General features: G+C 34.2%; 1 protein-coding gene across 1 annotated transcript in view; it reads right to left on the bottom strand.

Moving 5' to 3' along the window:
• The window catches only part of LOC126857157 (uncharacterized), a 244,949-nt gene extending 233,211 nt beyond the window's left edge, over positions 1-11,738 (bottom strand). The window contains exon 1 of the mRNA XM_050606346.1: positions 8,625-11,738. Within this exon, the coding sequence (XP_050462303.1) occupies positions 8,625-11,738 (3,114 nt within the window). The remainder of the gene's footprint in view (positions 1-8,624) is intronic.
• Between the last annotated feature and the right edge of the window lie 3,332 nt (positions 11,739-15,070).

Here is a 15,070-nt window from a genome sequence, read left to right as displayed (position 1 = left end):
TATTTCCGGTCCAATGCCAATCGACGATTTTGATACAATATAATATCAGTCGCCATTATTGTATTTATAATTATTCTTAGTTTTCTGCTTATTTTTATCCCACGTATATAATGTTCTAAAACGACTCGACCTACTTCCAGTAAACGCGGATCGTTCAACTTCTTAACCTGCTCGTTTTGCCGACTTCCGTTCACTTTCTATCCTTCCATCTTTCTCACCCTTTTTTTTCCATTTCCCATCTACTTAAATGTAGAGATGCGGTTTATATCGAAAGTGTCACAAAGCCGAGGAAATTAAAAAAAGTCGAGGATAACTGAAAAGAGAACGTACAAAACAATAAGACAGGAAGTTCGATGAAAAATCGCAGCCGTCTGGCGAGAATGCATCGATGCAGCCAAACCATCATCTCGCATTGCTTTTTTTCTCGTTTACGAATCTTTGCCTCGCGCAGAGAGAAGTTTTGACGAGCGTTTACCGACGAATTTATCGGTAGTGCGGTCTATTAACTCGTAATGGCATTAAGACCTGCCGATACCCGATATGCCGTAAAATTATTTTCTGTTCGTGCGCGGTATCTGGATTATATGACACCTTCGCGTCGACTGCTTTTTTAACTGCATATTTAATGACGACGCATAATCCAAGTCACGTTTCATAGAAAATAAGAGCGGAGATTAAATTAATGAGTTCGCGCAGAGTTAAACGTAAATAAAAAAAAAAAGAAACGGATAAAAATAATATATATTTGAATTTGTACATTAAAATATTAAACAATCACTTTGTCTTTAATAATGAGATATTTCCCCTAATATTACATGTGACAGAGCTGTTAATTTAGTTTTTTTTATAACCATGATTAAAATCTTTGCATCGTTTTATTATTAACATTTTATAATAATTCATCTGGCCAAATTCTTCTCATGTACATTTGTATATTCGGTGCTAGTCCCAGGTAAAATCTATTGCTGATTGGTTAACAGACAAGGATTGGTTAGCCTAGATTGTTACTACGATTAATCCAACCTTGAGTCAGCGCCAGGAGTATTCGAATTGAAAACAAATCAATCCGATGGAATGAAACGTGGCATGAGAGCTCCGAGTATCAGAACGCTTTGGAAAATCCATTGGCGGGTCACGTACAAAGGAAACGGGAATTCCATTTCGCGGAGGAAGCTTCTGCCCGTCTCCGTTGTGCCATTCGGATAATTATTCAGTCACAGTGAGTGCTTTAGACGGCTGTGATCGCAGAAAGAGGATGATATTTGATTCCGAGAACGAGAGAGACGCGCGTTCGCGCACTCATATACTGTTCAATATCGTCCAGCTGTTTAATATTGTTAAATTCGTCCAGCAATTCGTTTCATCTATTCCATATCCTGTACTTTCGTCCTCTTTTATAATACTTTAATAATTTGTAGTTTTAATAACGTGGCTTGATTCAGCGAGATTTTCATTTTATCCGCATAGAAAATCACACAAAATTATGCAGCAAAAGGAAAGGCTATTGATTAACATTGATAGCTTGTCATTTTCCGGTCATTATAAATATATTTTTTCGCAGATATGTATACTTGTTTGCAAAAATGCATTTTGTGTTGCTTTGGCTATTGAACTTATGATAAAATTATATAATTTCATTTATCCCATTTATTTTGCAATACATATTAAGGCTGCGTTATTTTTTTATTTTACCTTTTTTATTTATTCGATTACATCGTTCAGTGAGTTTGAGAATTGGTATATCAGAATTTGTCACAACGCCCTCAAAAAAATCGATGGTTGTTTAACTATTTTGCAATCCAATTTTTCTTCGATCACTACGGTATTGTCAATAAATTTTTAATTACATTTGGTACACGGTGCAATTAAAATTTTTTTATCAAGCTTGCAGTAACCAAAGTGGATAAACTTTTGTTTATATTTCAGCTTCAAACACAAGAAACATTAATAGAACAATTTTCGCCTGTTCTTCTCATGTATTACATGCAGAATAGAGATTTTAATATTTTACTTTGTGAGATATACATTGTCTTTGTATCTCCTGATATATGTATATTACACTCTTACTTGCGCAAGCAAAATTATTTATAATATATGTTTCTTTTGCTCAACTAAAACTAGTACTAAAACAAAAATATTTTTTAAAAGACAAAACAAAAATTATAATTTTAATATAGAATTATATGCATATTAATTACATATTGAAATTTTAATAACTCCTTTTTCTTGCAGGTTCAGCATTTTCTATAAATATTCACGTTTAAAATATTCAAAATTAATTCTTTTTAAAGTTATATTTTATATTTCCATACATGTTTAAATCACAAACTTTATTGACAGAAATAACGTTATGGAAGCAGTTATAAAATATAAATTTATAAAAATTGATTATAACAATTATAATATAATAATTTTTCTAAAAAACAAATTTGTGAACTGAGCAGTGTAGAGAGCAATCTATTTTTTTTTTGCAATAATAATAGATTGCAATTACAATTGTGCAATATCAAAAAACATAATCAAACATAATTTGTATTGTTGCATACGTCAAAATAAATAAGTTTAGCCATGTAAAAAAATCTAAATTATAATTAAAATAAATTTGCAAAGTATGTCGAATATTTTGATTTTTGTTTATTCATAAGCGATTATTAATTTAATCTAAATGTATTTCCATATTTATTCAAGAGCATTTATTGATCAAAACGGAGAAGTTTCCAGTAAATTTTACAGATTTGCTGCATCAATCGCGAATGTTGTCAAGCAGAAAATTTATCTCGAGAGAGATATATATTACAAGAATATCGATTTGTCTCAATAATAAAAAGTTAAAAAAATAATAAAAAAATTTTAAAAAATCAATAATAGCAAAGATTTTTTTTACACGAAAGACAATGAACGCACGGTTAATTATCCATGCGCGAATCGGCTCGTGGTTTTGATCAAATTTTAATCCTGACTAATCCATTTCGTGCTCGAATGCTCGCGATTGCGCGTGCCAACCCGCTGTTTCGGACTGCGGCTCCGCAATTGTAATTAGCGTTTTCGTTACGCCACCCATTCCTGGCGATTTCCCACGAGCGTACGTAGAAAACAAATTAGCCTGTGATCACGAAAGATGGCGACCAGTGCAGATTGTATAATTAATACATGACCGGCAAAAAAAACGTGATATTTTATCGCCATGTGATATCAATGTAAAACATTTGATTCGTTGAATGTAATAATATGTCAATACGCGCACGTATACAGATATCTTCTTGATATGCGAATAAATTAACTTTCCGACCGTGTATTTTGTTTCCTCATTAACATGATAACTAAAAACATCATAATACGACGATCATAATACATCAATAATCATAATTTAATTAAAATTTACACTAACAAAAACGATAACAGCATTAATAATCACATTATAACTTTATATTTTATAATTTTATAACAATGCAGTTCTGAAATTTGCTACGGTTTGCTATTGTATAAAATATCAATTTATATCAATTAGATGTAACTTTGTAACTTTTATACTTGTTGCCTTATAGTGATATTAAATTGCGTTTTATCTCAGCTGTTATATTATTCAAAACAAGTGAAAATCAACGGCCTCTCATATTGCATATTTTTGAATAAATTTTTGATTAGTGATACTATTCAGCTTTTCGTTACATCGGTATATACAATCTCCCCGCAATTATCTTAATTTGTTACAAAACATTGCAGATGCAATTTTTAGAATATAGAATATATAATTGAAGTTGCATTCGAGATTGTTACATGTCGGAAAAAAATGTAAAGAAAAATTATGGCAAGGTGGGCGCAAGATAAATGAATAAAAATATATACGTGTATATTAAAATTATAATACTTAACTTGTATATATTATTTGTTTTACCTAGCAAGTATTGTGTAGATATTAACACAAACTTCCTCATTTTTTTGGCTTAAAGACGGTATCAAGACAATTTCCATTGCTGATATTTATTATATCTTCCGGTTAGAATTCCACTAGATATGCCATGGCTTTGCTGAGATAATCTTTCAAAGAAGTATTATAATTGTCTTACTGGAAAAGGATAAGATTCTTAGCATAGCAGCTGCGAAAGATTTTCTTGTGAAATTACCGCCGGTTATGCGCGGGCGCTTTTATAAATCGCGTTTTGAAATAAAATCATTAGTATAATAACAAGAAAATAGTAGCCGAGAAATAAAGGCGCGCATATCGATCGCGCATCAATTACAATAAAAGCTCGAATTATTCGCATGGTCGTCCGTGAAATTGCACGGAGAAGAAATCCGAGCAGCTAATCCGCGCACGCGAGAATGTTCGATTTTGTAATCGGATGCTGAAATAAAATCAATGCCCGCTTTATATATCGCCATGGATATATATACGGATTAAAAATACACACGCGACTACCAGGCATGCTTCTCGCGGTAGCGACCATCGTAAATACTTTGGCGATAGCACATAAACCGGAAAGCTATTAGTCACAATTGTGCAAGCATATGCTGAATGGCGGTGGGAAAAGTTATGCTTGAAATTTCGCAAAAACCTTTGCTAGTGGATAAACTGTGGAGATTCGTAAAAGCTCGTAGCTATGACGTGCGAAACGCCCTCAGCGAAATAAAAGGCACGGCAAAATCGATTCGCGCGAAAGGACCGACATTGTTTCGGACGCTGGGGTTTTGCAGAAAGAAGTGCTACATATGCGCGTTGGCGAGTACCGTTTTTAAAACTCCAATGAAATTGCGTATCTACGAAAACAGAGAAACAAAGTTTAATTTCAAAATTTCCGTGTGTTTCGAGCGAAATGTTTCCATGAATTCATGGCGTCAAAAAACTCTGTAGTAGCGCGCGCGTTGCACGAGAATAGATTCCGGTTATTGGGTGGCCTTTACCTGGAGATTTTCTCGCGGATTTGAGAAATTCCAGCAATCTATGTGTTGATCCTATTTGATACCGCGCAACGCTCTTTCGTTTATCAACGTTGTCTGTTCGGGAAATAGCGTTTTCGCAAAATAAAGGTATGTAGTCACAGTAATCGTACCTGACGCACTTTAAAGTCATGTAATTTAACAATCTGCTGTCCCAATTTTTTTAATCACAGGCCGTGAAACGCAGAGAATGCTGCCAAGTTTGCTTGCAAAGTCCCGAATAATTCTAGCGTAAAGGCAGATACAACGGCGTTGTAAAAAGAATATCGAAGCGTTCCCGTTTCTGCGTACAGGGAGAGAAAAGTTAGAAGGTTTATTGTACGCCCTTGGCTGATTTCTCGTCCTTTATCTCCTTCGCACCCTAACCATCTTTTTTATTCTCTCGCAACGTCGCGCCATCGTTCCGCCAATGTACACGACACGCGAAACTACTGCTCATATTTAATTCATGATAGGCCGTTATTCATAACATTTCTCGACTTAATTCGCTCCCTTAGTCGAAAAGTACAAGTTTAGGGCGGAACAATTTCGCCCATTTCAACTTTGGTTAAAATCTATTAAATCATCGCACATTCTCCACTCTTTTATCATCAATTATATATTTCTTAAATCACCAAACTATTTTTTATTTAATCTTTAATCCAATATCGATATACGACATATTCAAAATTTCTACGGAAATATATATTTTACTATTGAGAAATAATTTCTTTTTGCCCTTCTAAAAAAATTCTTTTACTATGCTTTGAAAACAATGCATTGATTTGCATATTTCAATGTATGAAGAATAAGTAAATATGAATGTTTTTTCACAGCATCCAGATAACTGAACGTTTCAATACAAATTTATGCGATTTTGTAAAGATGCATTGAAATATAAACATATAGGCAAGTGTTATTCAGTGAATAGTAAAACCAGATTTATATGTCAGAGAATGAAACGAGTCTGTGTAAATAAATTTCTGGAAGAAACGATTTTTGAAAAGCCCACACTATTCGCCAACGATGCTTTCATAGAATCGAGCTTGGTCGGAGAGATGAATGTATCAAATCGTATAGAATTTCTATACTTTAGCCGAAAAGAAAGAGCTCTGACATCCTACACGAAAGGCTGCGCTACCGACGAAGAAGAATGTTAAATAGAAATTCGATAGAAAAAACATCTCCATACATTTTCGATACAATCAATGTGAGAAGAATGAGAAATTTGCAAATACATATGTATGAACGGTAATAGTAATACCCAATTTATACGCATTGTAGATAAGCGATGGGATAACAGAAATTAAGTAAAAATTTGTCATTTCTTATTATTTATATAATAAATTAACATAATAAATTTGTTACAAGCTACTTGACACTGATAAAAATATGAAGGAAAGATATAAATATCAAGAGCAGAATACGATATTCTCATTCTTTAAATATGAAAGTTCTGAAATACGTAAAGAAGTGAAATATAAACCGGACTTTTTTTAAAACATTTTATTCAAAATATTTTTAGCGCACGTCCAAGTCATTTTCCTATATGGTTTTTACTAAAATCTAAGCATTTTTGCCACCAGATTGGCAGTTTTTTTATTTTCGTGTCATAAAAAGTGGGACGTGTCCAAACTTGATTGCGCACGAATTCCTCCGTGCGCAATTAGCTTTTGATATGTCCTGTTACTTTTTATGACATGAAAATAAAAAAAAACTGCCAATTCAGTGGCAAAAATGCTTAGATTTTAGTGAAAACTATGTCAAAAAATGACTTGAGTGTGTGTTGATAATATTTTGATCGAATAAAGAACTTTTTGGAAAAAATTCGGCTTGCGCAATTGATTTCGGACATGTCCCATTTCTTTTTATGACGCAGAAATAAAAAAAAAACTGCTAATCCGGTGATAAAAATGCTTAGATTTTAGTGGAAACTATGTAGAAAAATGACTTGAGTGTGCACTAAAAATGTTTGGATCGAATAAATTTTTTTGGAAAAACATCCGGTTTATATTAGACTTGCCCACGTATTAGATAACATAGCACTTTTCAACCAGAAATATGAATTCTCTTTTTCACTATTCATATTTTTCACTTTTTCACTATCTAGCAAGCTTGCAATTTGAAGCGAGAGATATTAGCTTTTTCAGAAAAACAAACGTCGAAACTTTTCATACGCAGTCGATTCGCCATCGTAACCCAATTTCGCTAATACGATGTCAGCATCGATACAACCGCAATAGCAAATATTATTTGTCATCTTATCATACGTCAACTACAAATAGAGAAATATTTCATAAAGGAGAGATATTTATTTAAGAAAATATTTCTACTTTTACTTTAATATCATTTAATGAAATCATTTGTGTGTTTCTCAAAGTCTTTTATATTATTTCTTTATGATATGCAATCTTGCAAATAACTATTTTTAAAAAAATATGCAAATCATATTTTGATAAAAACAAGATACATTTATATTTGAATATATATTATGTCATACACTGACATTATATGTGTATAAAATTATATCATGTTGTCAAAGATATGATGCAGAGATAAACAAATTATAATCAAAGGATATATTGATGTAATTGTATATATTACTACTGTTTATACATTTAATTTAAAAAACCATTTGTTTATATTTATGAAATTAAGATCGTTATATGAGCGTCCATTTGCTCTTTAACTTCTTTCTAATTTTATATTCAAAAATATATTACCCTACAATGAAGATTTGAAAAGTCTCAAACATAATTAAATATCTGACATCGCGAGTAATATATTTTTATTTTATAAAAACGTCCATCATCAAAAAAAAATGGCTCAATACATCGCATGACATGCATATGTTTAAATTGCATATACTATTTTTATGAATTTGTTCAATTCTTTTATGACTTTATCTTTTCTTTATTGACAGGCAGGCTTTTCTTTATTGATAGCACAAAAGACTTATCCTGCGAACAAAATACCGTACGATATGAAAAAAATCTGGCTTTCGTTATTCGAAACACGTTCGCGATCGAGCGAATAACGTCACTGTCAGACGATGCTGATGCATTAAGTGCATAGCGTTTTATAGTCGCGACAAGAACGTTGAGACTGTAAACGCTCGGAAGTGGAGCCAAAGGTACATAGGGCCCGTAACAAAGTTTTCAAAGACAACATCAGGTCTGATATTTAACGAGTTCATTCCACTCGACTGTGGCGACAAAAACTGCAAACGGAGATCTCTATCTGCCTGCATTGTCCGGATCTTGCTCGCTTGTAGCCATTCATTGCCGCCGCAATCTCCTCGGCCACGAGCACGCGTATTCTCCAACATTCTGGATAACATAAAGGGAGCTTTCGCCACGTATTACTCCAAAGAACGTTGATTTTAACTAGTGCAAAAACAGGATGTTAAGCCGCTATTTATACTTTGAAGATACACATTGGAATTTGCGATTCCAATTAATGCAAGGTTTTGATCGTGCTTTGCAAATTTATTTGACGTATAATATTGAGCCATTGATTAAAATAATAATATAATTTTTAATTAATAATATACAATATAGATTTTTGCAATTATTCTCTTATTTAAAGATGGAAAATTATATTTGCGTGTTTCTATATTGTTTGGGATAAAATAGAAATTCAAATAATCGACAAAAATAATAAAAAATAATAAACACGTAGAAATATTTTGTTTTTCTCGATATTACCTCAGCTTCCGGCGACTGCACTATCAAGGACGTCCGTGGTGGTTTTTCCGGCGGTATTTTCTTCAGCGTACCGGTGAAAGAACTGGCAGATACAGCACTCGTCGCTAAAGCACCCTCATGATTCTCAATCTGAAATCGATGAAACTGGGAGAACGAAGTACGCGACGCGTCAGCGCGATCGAATTGCGGGAGGCACGGTAATGGCATTTGCGACATGTTCGGTATCTGAATAGAATTCGGATCGGAAACGTCGTGTTGTACGCGAGATGTCAGTTTCTCACACACGGACGATTGGCAGGCTTGGTGGGTGGCACTTTGCGGATACGCAGTAGTCAGAAGTGTCTGATGAAGACCGTGAACTGGTTGATGAGTCGAGGAAGATTTATCTGATGATTGTTCCTGATGATTTGGAAGAGGGCTCGCTTGAATCTGATGTGTATCACTTGTCATTGGAAGTTGCGCAAAGTCACCAGATATCTTGTGAGTTTTATCATTCAATTGACCTTGATTCTGCAAATTTTGCAACCGAGCTTGAAGATCGCTCTGCTGATGCTGAAATTGCGCCACTTTATCCAGAATTTGATTCTGATTCTGAAGACACTGCAGCTTGGCTTGAAGATCGCTCTGCTGACGTTCGAATTGACTTAATTTTTCAGAGATTAAATCGAGACTCTGTTGATTCTGCAACTGTTGTTGCTGAGCCTGAAGAGAATCTATTTTCTCGCTCTGGTTCTCTAGCGTATTCTGCAAATTTTCCGTCTGGCTTTTACTGTGAGTTAGTAAATTAGAGGAAGTATTGTGACTTTTACGATGACTGTGAATTATGTGATCAACTTGATCAATCGGTTTGCTGGCAACCGACTCGCCAAAATCTGTAACCACAGTCAACACGGTTTTCGTATCTATTTTTGCCTCACTGAGAGCTGGATATTGATGACAAAGATTCGGACTGGCTCTTTGCGATGAAGCAGTACTAGCTACCGATCCCAGATTTACTACGGATCCCGTGATGGGTTGTTCATCAAAATCTTTTCTTGAAAGTTCAATGTGTTTCGTCAGATCAGCGCTAACGTGTCTCAGATGTCGACGTTGCTCCATTATAGTACTCTGACTGATATTAGGAATGGGTTGAAAGGCCGATTGAGACATTCTCGACTCTTTTCGGTCATCCAGTGGATGAATCGACCTGATATCTCTTCTCTCTTCTGACGGATTACGAGAACGAGGACTTGTTGTAAATATCGGACCTTGCATAATGCTCCTTTCGTGTTCTTGCCGTTGACGTTGTTCTGCCCAGATCGCTAGCTCCTGTCTAGTTTTCTCGAAGTTTTGGCTGACAAAGGAAGGACTTTTCTGTCCGGCGCGATCAACAGATGTTTCACGAATTGGCACAAACGGCATAGGCGATCTCCTTACATCTTCTATTCTTTTACCTTCTACATTCATGGGTGATCTTCGGTGTTCTTCAAAATAATCCGATCGTCTGTTTTCTGAAGAAGCGGTTCTCTGATTCGGACTCACGTTACCCCATTCGGGCTTCCTATCAGCCCCTATACTCTTTCTATTTTCTTGTCTTGCATCAAACGCCATCGGCGATACACGCAGACCCGCATCCAGTCTCCTTTGTTCAGTGGGAAATATTTGATTAGTCTCGACTCTCTTCGCGTCTACTGCAGTTGTAGCTTTTCTCGCCGACATAGTCTCTTGATTACCATCGCCAGGAAACGTAAAAGTTATCGTATCATTGCGTCTTTGGAAGCTGGTAGTTACATCGACCGATATAGATTTCCTATGCTCCGATCTGGACACATATAAGCCGCATTCCGTGGCTATTGTATCGATTAGTTTTTCTCTGCCGGACTGATCACCATTTGTATCTACATACAGACCATCTTGTCTTGTTCTGGGATTTTGATTAATTGTGGTTAGATATCTTCTATCCGTCCCATCCGGACCGATTGGCGCGCCTGTCATAATTATGGTGCCATCGCTACGATGAATTGAATCTTGTTGAGCAGTCGGCGTTGACTCATACTTCGCCTTTTGCAACGCTGGCACATCAACGCTGGCGGACTTTCTATGTCCAGGATCATGGGTGGTAATCTTGGAATTGCCACGAGGCGGCACCATTGGCTTCGGTCCTCGACAAGGTCGCTCCGTCGTCTGGATAGCAATCCCATGTGTTACATTCTGAGCGATCGGCTGAATAATCGGTTGTGTTTGATACTGGCCGATCTCTTGCGAAAATCTCTGCGGATTCGGCGATTGTTGACCAGGGTATTGTTGAGCGGGATAAATAGTGCCGGTATGTGGATTATACGGTATGGCGTTCATAACTGTCTGCGGATATTGACTATAAGAATATTGCGGCTGTGTACCAAATTGAGCATAACTCGGTGGTTGTGGTACGATTACACCCGAGTAATACGGTGGCTGTGGACTGGCAGATTGCGAAGGTATCTGTGAACCATGTTGAACTGTTACGTATTGACCCTGTCCAGTAAATATGGGATTGGTCGCACCGCTTTGACTGTAAAGAGTCGGATCACGATAAGTTACGTCTCTGGTTACATAACCAGCTCTATCGGAATATTGCGTTTGAGGATAGATCTGCGATCTGACCTCAAATTGTCCTCGTATTTGCGGATATTGATTTTGGTCGTAATCAGAAGCAAATTGTGGATACGCTTGCACCGGTACTGTCTGAGTGCTAGTCTGAGACACATGCTGAGTTCTGTCATTACTTTTTTCTTGATTGTATGGCGGAGGTGGCAATTGACCGGTTGAAGGGTGTTTATCCTCTGGTAATCCTACAGATTGTCTTCTTCCCGACGGATATTGTGCTACTGGATGACTAAGTTGTTGCTGCTGCTGTTGTGAAGTCTGTTGATCCTGAACTTCTCCTGCAACTAAGGTATTCTGTGTTTTTTCTTGAGTAAATTTCTCGTAATCCATCGTTCGATTTTCGAAACCGTTGGAAAGATCCTGTTTCGTAGTATTGGCGAGCGGCTCAGCACGACCGTTCTGGCACGTTGTCTGTTGATTGTCGGTCGTTTGTCCAGCTTGACTTTGTCCTTGAATGTCATGCAATCCACCTGACCCTGACTGCGACATATTGGTGGCCCCCACCGACGGTCGTCCGCCGATGTAGCCAAGGATTCGCCCCAATCCGCACACTGTGACGATTTAGTGAGCAACACTGCCAAAAAATTTAAACTAACTATCTTGAATATTGTCACAGAATGCGTTTCTACACTTTCTTGTTTGCGTTTCAGATTAACTTGTTGTATGAAATATTAATCTTGTATACGTGATCAATGTTTTCGATGTCTCCAGAAATTTTTTCAAGTTTTCACTCTTTTTCTCTTTTTTAAATTATTAATTACAGAATTATTTAATTGCTAGTCATTTGACTTAGAAAAGGAGGAAAATTGCTGTTCAGTAATTCTCTAAGAATTATATTTCTGTTTACTTTGCTTTGTGAAATATATATAATAATTATTGACTGTGTCATAACCAACAGTATTTATTCAACACGTCGTTACTTGATGAATAAGATAATAGAAAATAATAAGATTCGCCGATGAAATTCCAGCGTTGTGTAATGTTCCTTGCAGTTATCGATTTGTTCGCCGATAGTTTTCACGAAATGAAATTACAGAGGTGAAGTGTTTCTTTTACTTATTTTTCCACGCTCTTCCGTAAACACTTGGTGCTTTGAGCGATGTTACATACGAGAGTTATCCTCTTTTCTTCAATCTCACTTTGTCTGTTATAAAAGTACTTTTCACACAGAATGACAGTCCAAAAAAACTTGTTCTTTCAATAACGACATTCTTTCTAACGATATTCTTCCTTAATTTAAAACATTGTATATGTACGCTTTTGTCTATATATGCGATATATCTATTTATATATTTAATATTATTATAAACGTAGACTTTTGATTATCTCGATATTGATTGAAAACACTGTAGCTATATATAAATTTTTCCAAACATTATATCTGATGAAAATCTCACTTTGATTTTTTATCCATATTCTCTGTGCATCTTTTGATTGAATTATCTCTTGAACTTTCTAAAAACAAACTTTTGTTTTCGATAGTAGCGACTTCGATCACGGTTAATCGTTAACTTTCGTGAAAGAAAATAGCCCGATCCTATCAACTTTACGAGAGCATTATTTCATTAAAGTGTCCGCTGCTTCTGATAATAAAGTTTGCATGTCTTTCCATTTCCTGTATGTTTTTGCACGAACTTTGCATTCAATACAACTTATCTGAAAAAACACAATTTTAAAGTGCACCGAATGTCTTTTGATTCACTCGCATCGTGGATTTTTGCTCTCAATAATTAAAATAAAGTAGCTTCTTTGTTTTAAAATTTATACGTTTTGTTCATTACTTTTGCGTAAAAGGAGAGTAATTCTTTTCCATATCCATAATAATTTCTTAATAAAATATATTACTATTTAATTATCTAACAAAATATATAAACTTATTTATACAAATTTTTTACTTATAATAAAAAAAAATAATTTTTTGTTTAAATTTTAATTTATAAAATTTCATTATTGTTAACTTATTATCGATGTTATCAAAGATTCGCCCGAAAATCTAAATTCTAACTTCATTTAACAATAATATGAGAAAAAAAATAATTGCCAGGAGATGAAGATTTTACAATTTATTTTCCTCCCGAAAAAAATATAAAAATTGTTTCCTCGATTTCCCAAGTGTCCTATGATTATCGTATTTTCTACGAACAGAGCCATCTTTCACTGCCAGAAAGTTAATTCTCGGGAAATAGCGGCGATGAAAAGTTCTCATCAGTTTGCACGCACAGCTAACCGATGAAATATTAGTAACAGTAAAGTACTGAAAATTCTCCTCCTCTCATCAGCTTATGTAGAGTAATCAAGTACGTTGTACAACTTGTGTTTTACATTTAACTCCGAGATTGCTTTCTAAAAGTGAAATAAATGATGGGTTAACTCTTTCCTTTATCTCTTGTATTTCTGTACTTTGAGATATTTAATTTAATTATTAAAGAGAAATTTCAACAATGCAACGCTTATATAATTCTGCTTTTATTTTAAAACAATATATACAAAAATATGCAAAATCATTTTTTTATTTGTATAAATTTTATCAATTAAATATATATTTTTTATTAATACAAAATTAAATATTTTTTTATTTATATGTATTATCAATTATATGTATATACATATGCGTATATATTTTTCTCATTTTTATATATATATGTATATATATATATATATATATATATATATATATTAAATATATATATATATATATAAATATATACTTTATATATTAAATATATACTTTATATATTAAATATATACTTTTCTCATTTATATATGTATATATGTATGTTGAGTTAGATTTAATACTCTTTAATATAATTTTTTTATAAATATAATTAATAACTTTTTGAAATTTTATGCTGTTTAAATAATAAATGTTTCCTGTTAAATTTCTAAACTAATAATAAACCGCAAAGGATCTAATAATTAAGACAAATCGAACAGCACTTTTTTGCAAATTAAAAAAACGTAACAATTACAATCTTCTCAATATACTTCGTAAATAATATATTGTACACAAAACGATAAATATGATGGCTAAAACCATTGCTCACTTATAATCACCTTTACGCGATAAAAATTTTCCTTCACTGCGTTACCCCGATTGAAAATTGCATATTTAAAATTTCATTTGTATTACATGCTTCTGTTTTTTTTCTTTTTTTTTAATATTGTATATATCAACAAAGTTAAATATTGTTAGTTTATGTCTAACGATAAGAAGAAACACGGAGCGCGTTAAATAAAACGAGAAAATACGCGTAGTAGAAAGCGACGTATTGTACAATTTGTTCTACGTATGTATGTAGAATTATTGTCGCTATTTCTCTGTCTGTCATATATATGTCTGCTATATAACCTGCCTACAGCTTTTTCTTCTTCAGATGCATGATGCACATAGTACGTGCATCAGTACATCTTCATACATTTCGCGTGCATTCACCACGCTACTAGTACATTGAAAGTCTAAGCGTTTGCAAGGCAGAGATCGTGGCGCATCCATATCTGTGTTTGTATTCTTCTGAAATGCATTCATACATGCTCAGAGATCCTTAATATTCCTTCCATTCTACGTATAGAGCTATACGCGCGTTTATACTTATTTGCAGAACTAACGTGAATAGATCTTATCTTGTTAATATAGATGCACTTTCATTTTCTTCAATACATATGAATATAAAGATGTCTCTATCATTGTTTTGAAGACGTTCTCACTTAAAAGGCATCAGGATAAATTATATTTTGTGTCAATGTATATATTAAAGGATTAAGATTGTAAATCACCCTGTGTAATTATAAACTTTGCGTTGAGTGATTTGCGCGAGAATAAT

The sequence above is a fragment of the Cataglyphis hispanica genome, chromosome 2 (assembly GCF_021464435.1).
Source record: "Cataglyphis hispanica isolate Lineage 1 chromosome 2, ULB_Chis1_1.0, whole genome shotgun sequence".
Taxonomy (NCBI): domain Eukaryota; kingdom Metazoa; phylum Arthropoda; class Insecta; order Hymenoptera; family Formicidae; genus Cataglyphis; species Cataglyphis hispanica.
Note: the sequence above shows the minus strand (reverse complement) of the source record. Positions and strands in the feature narration are given on the sequence as shown.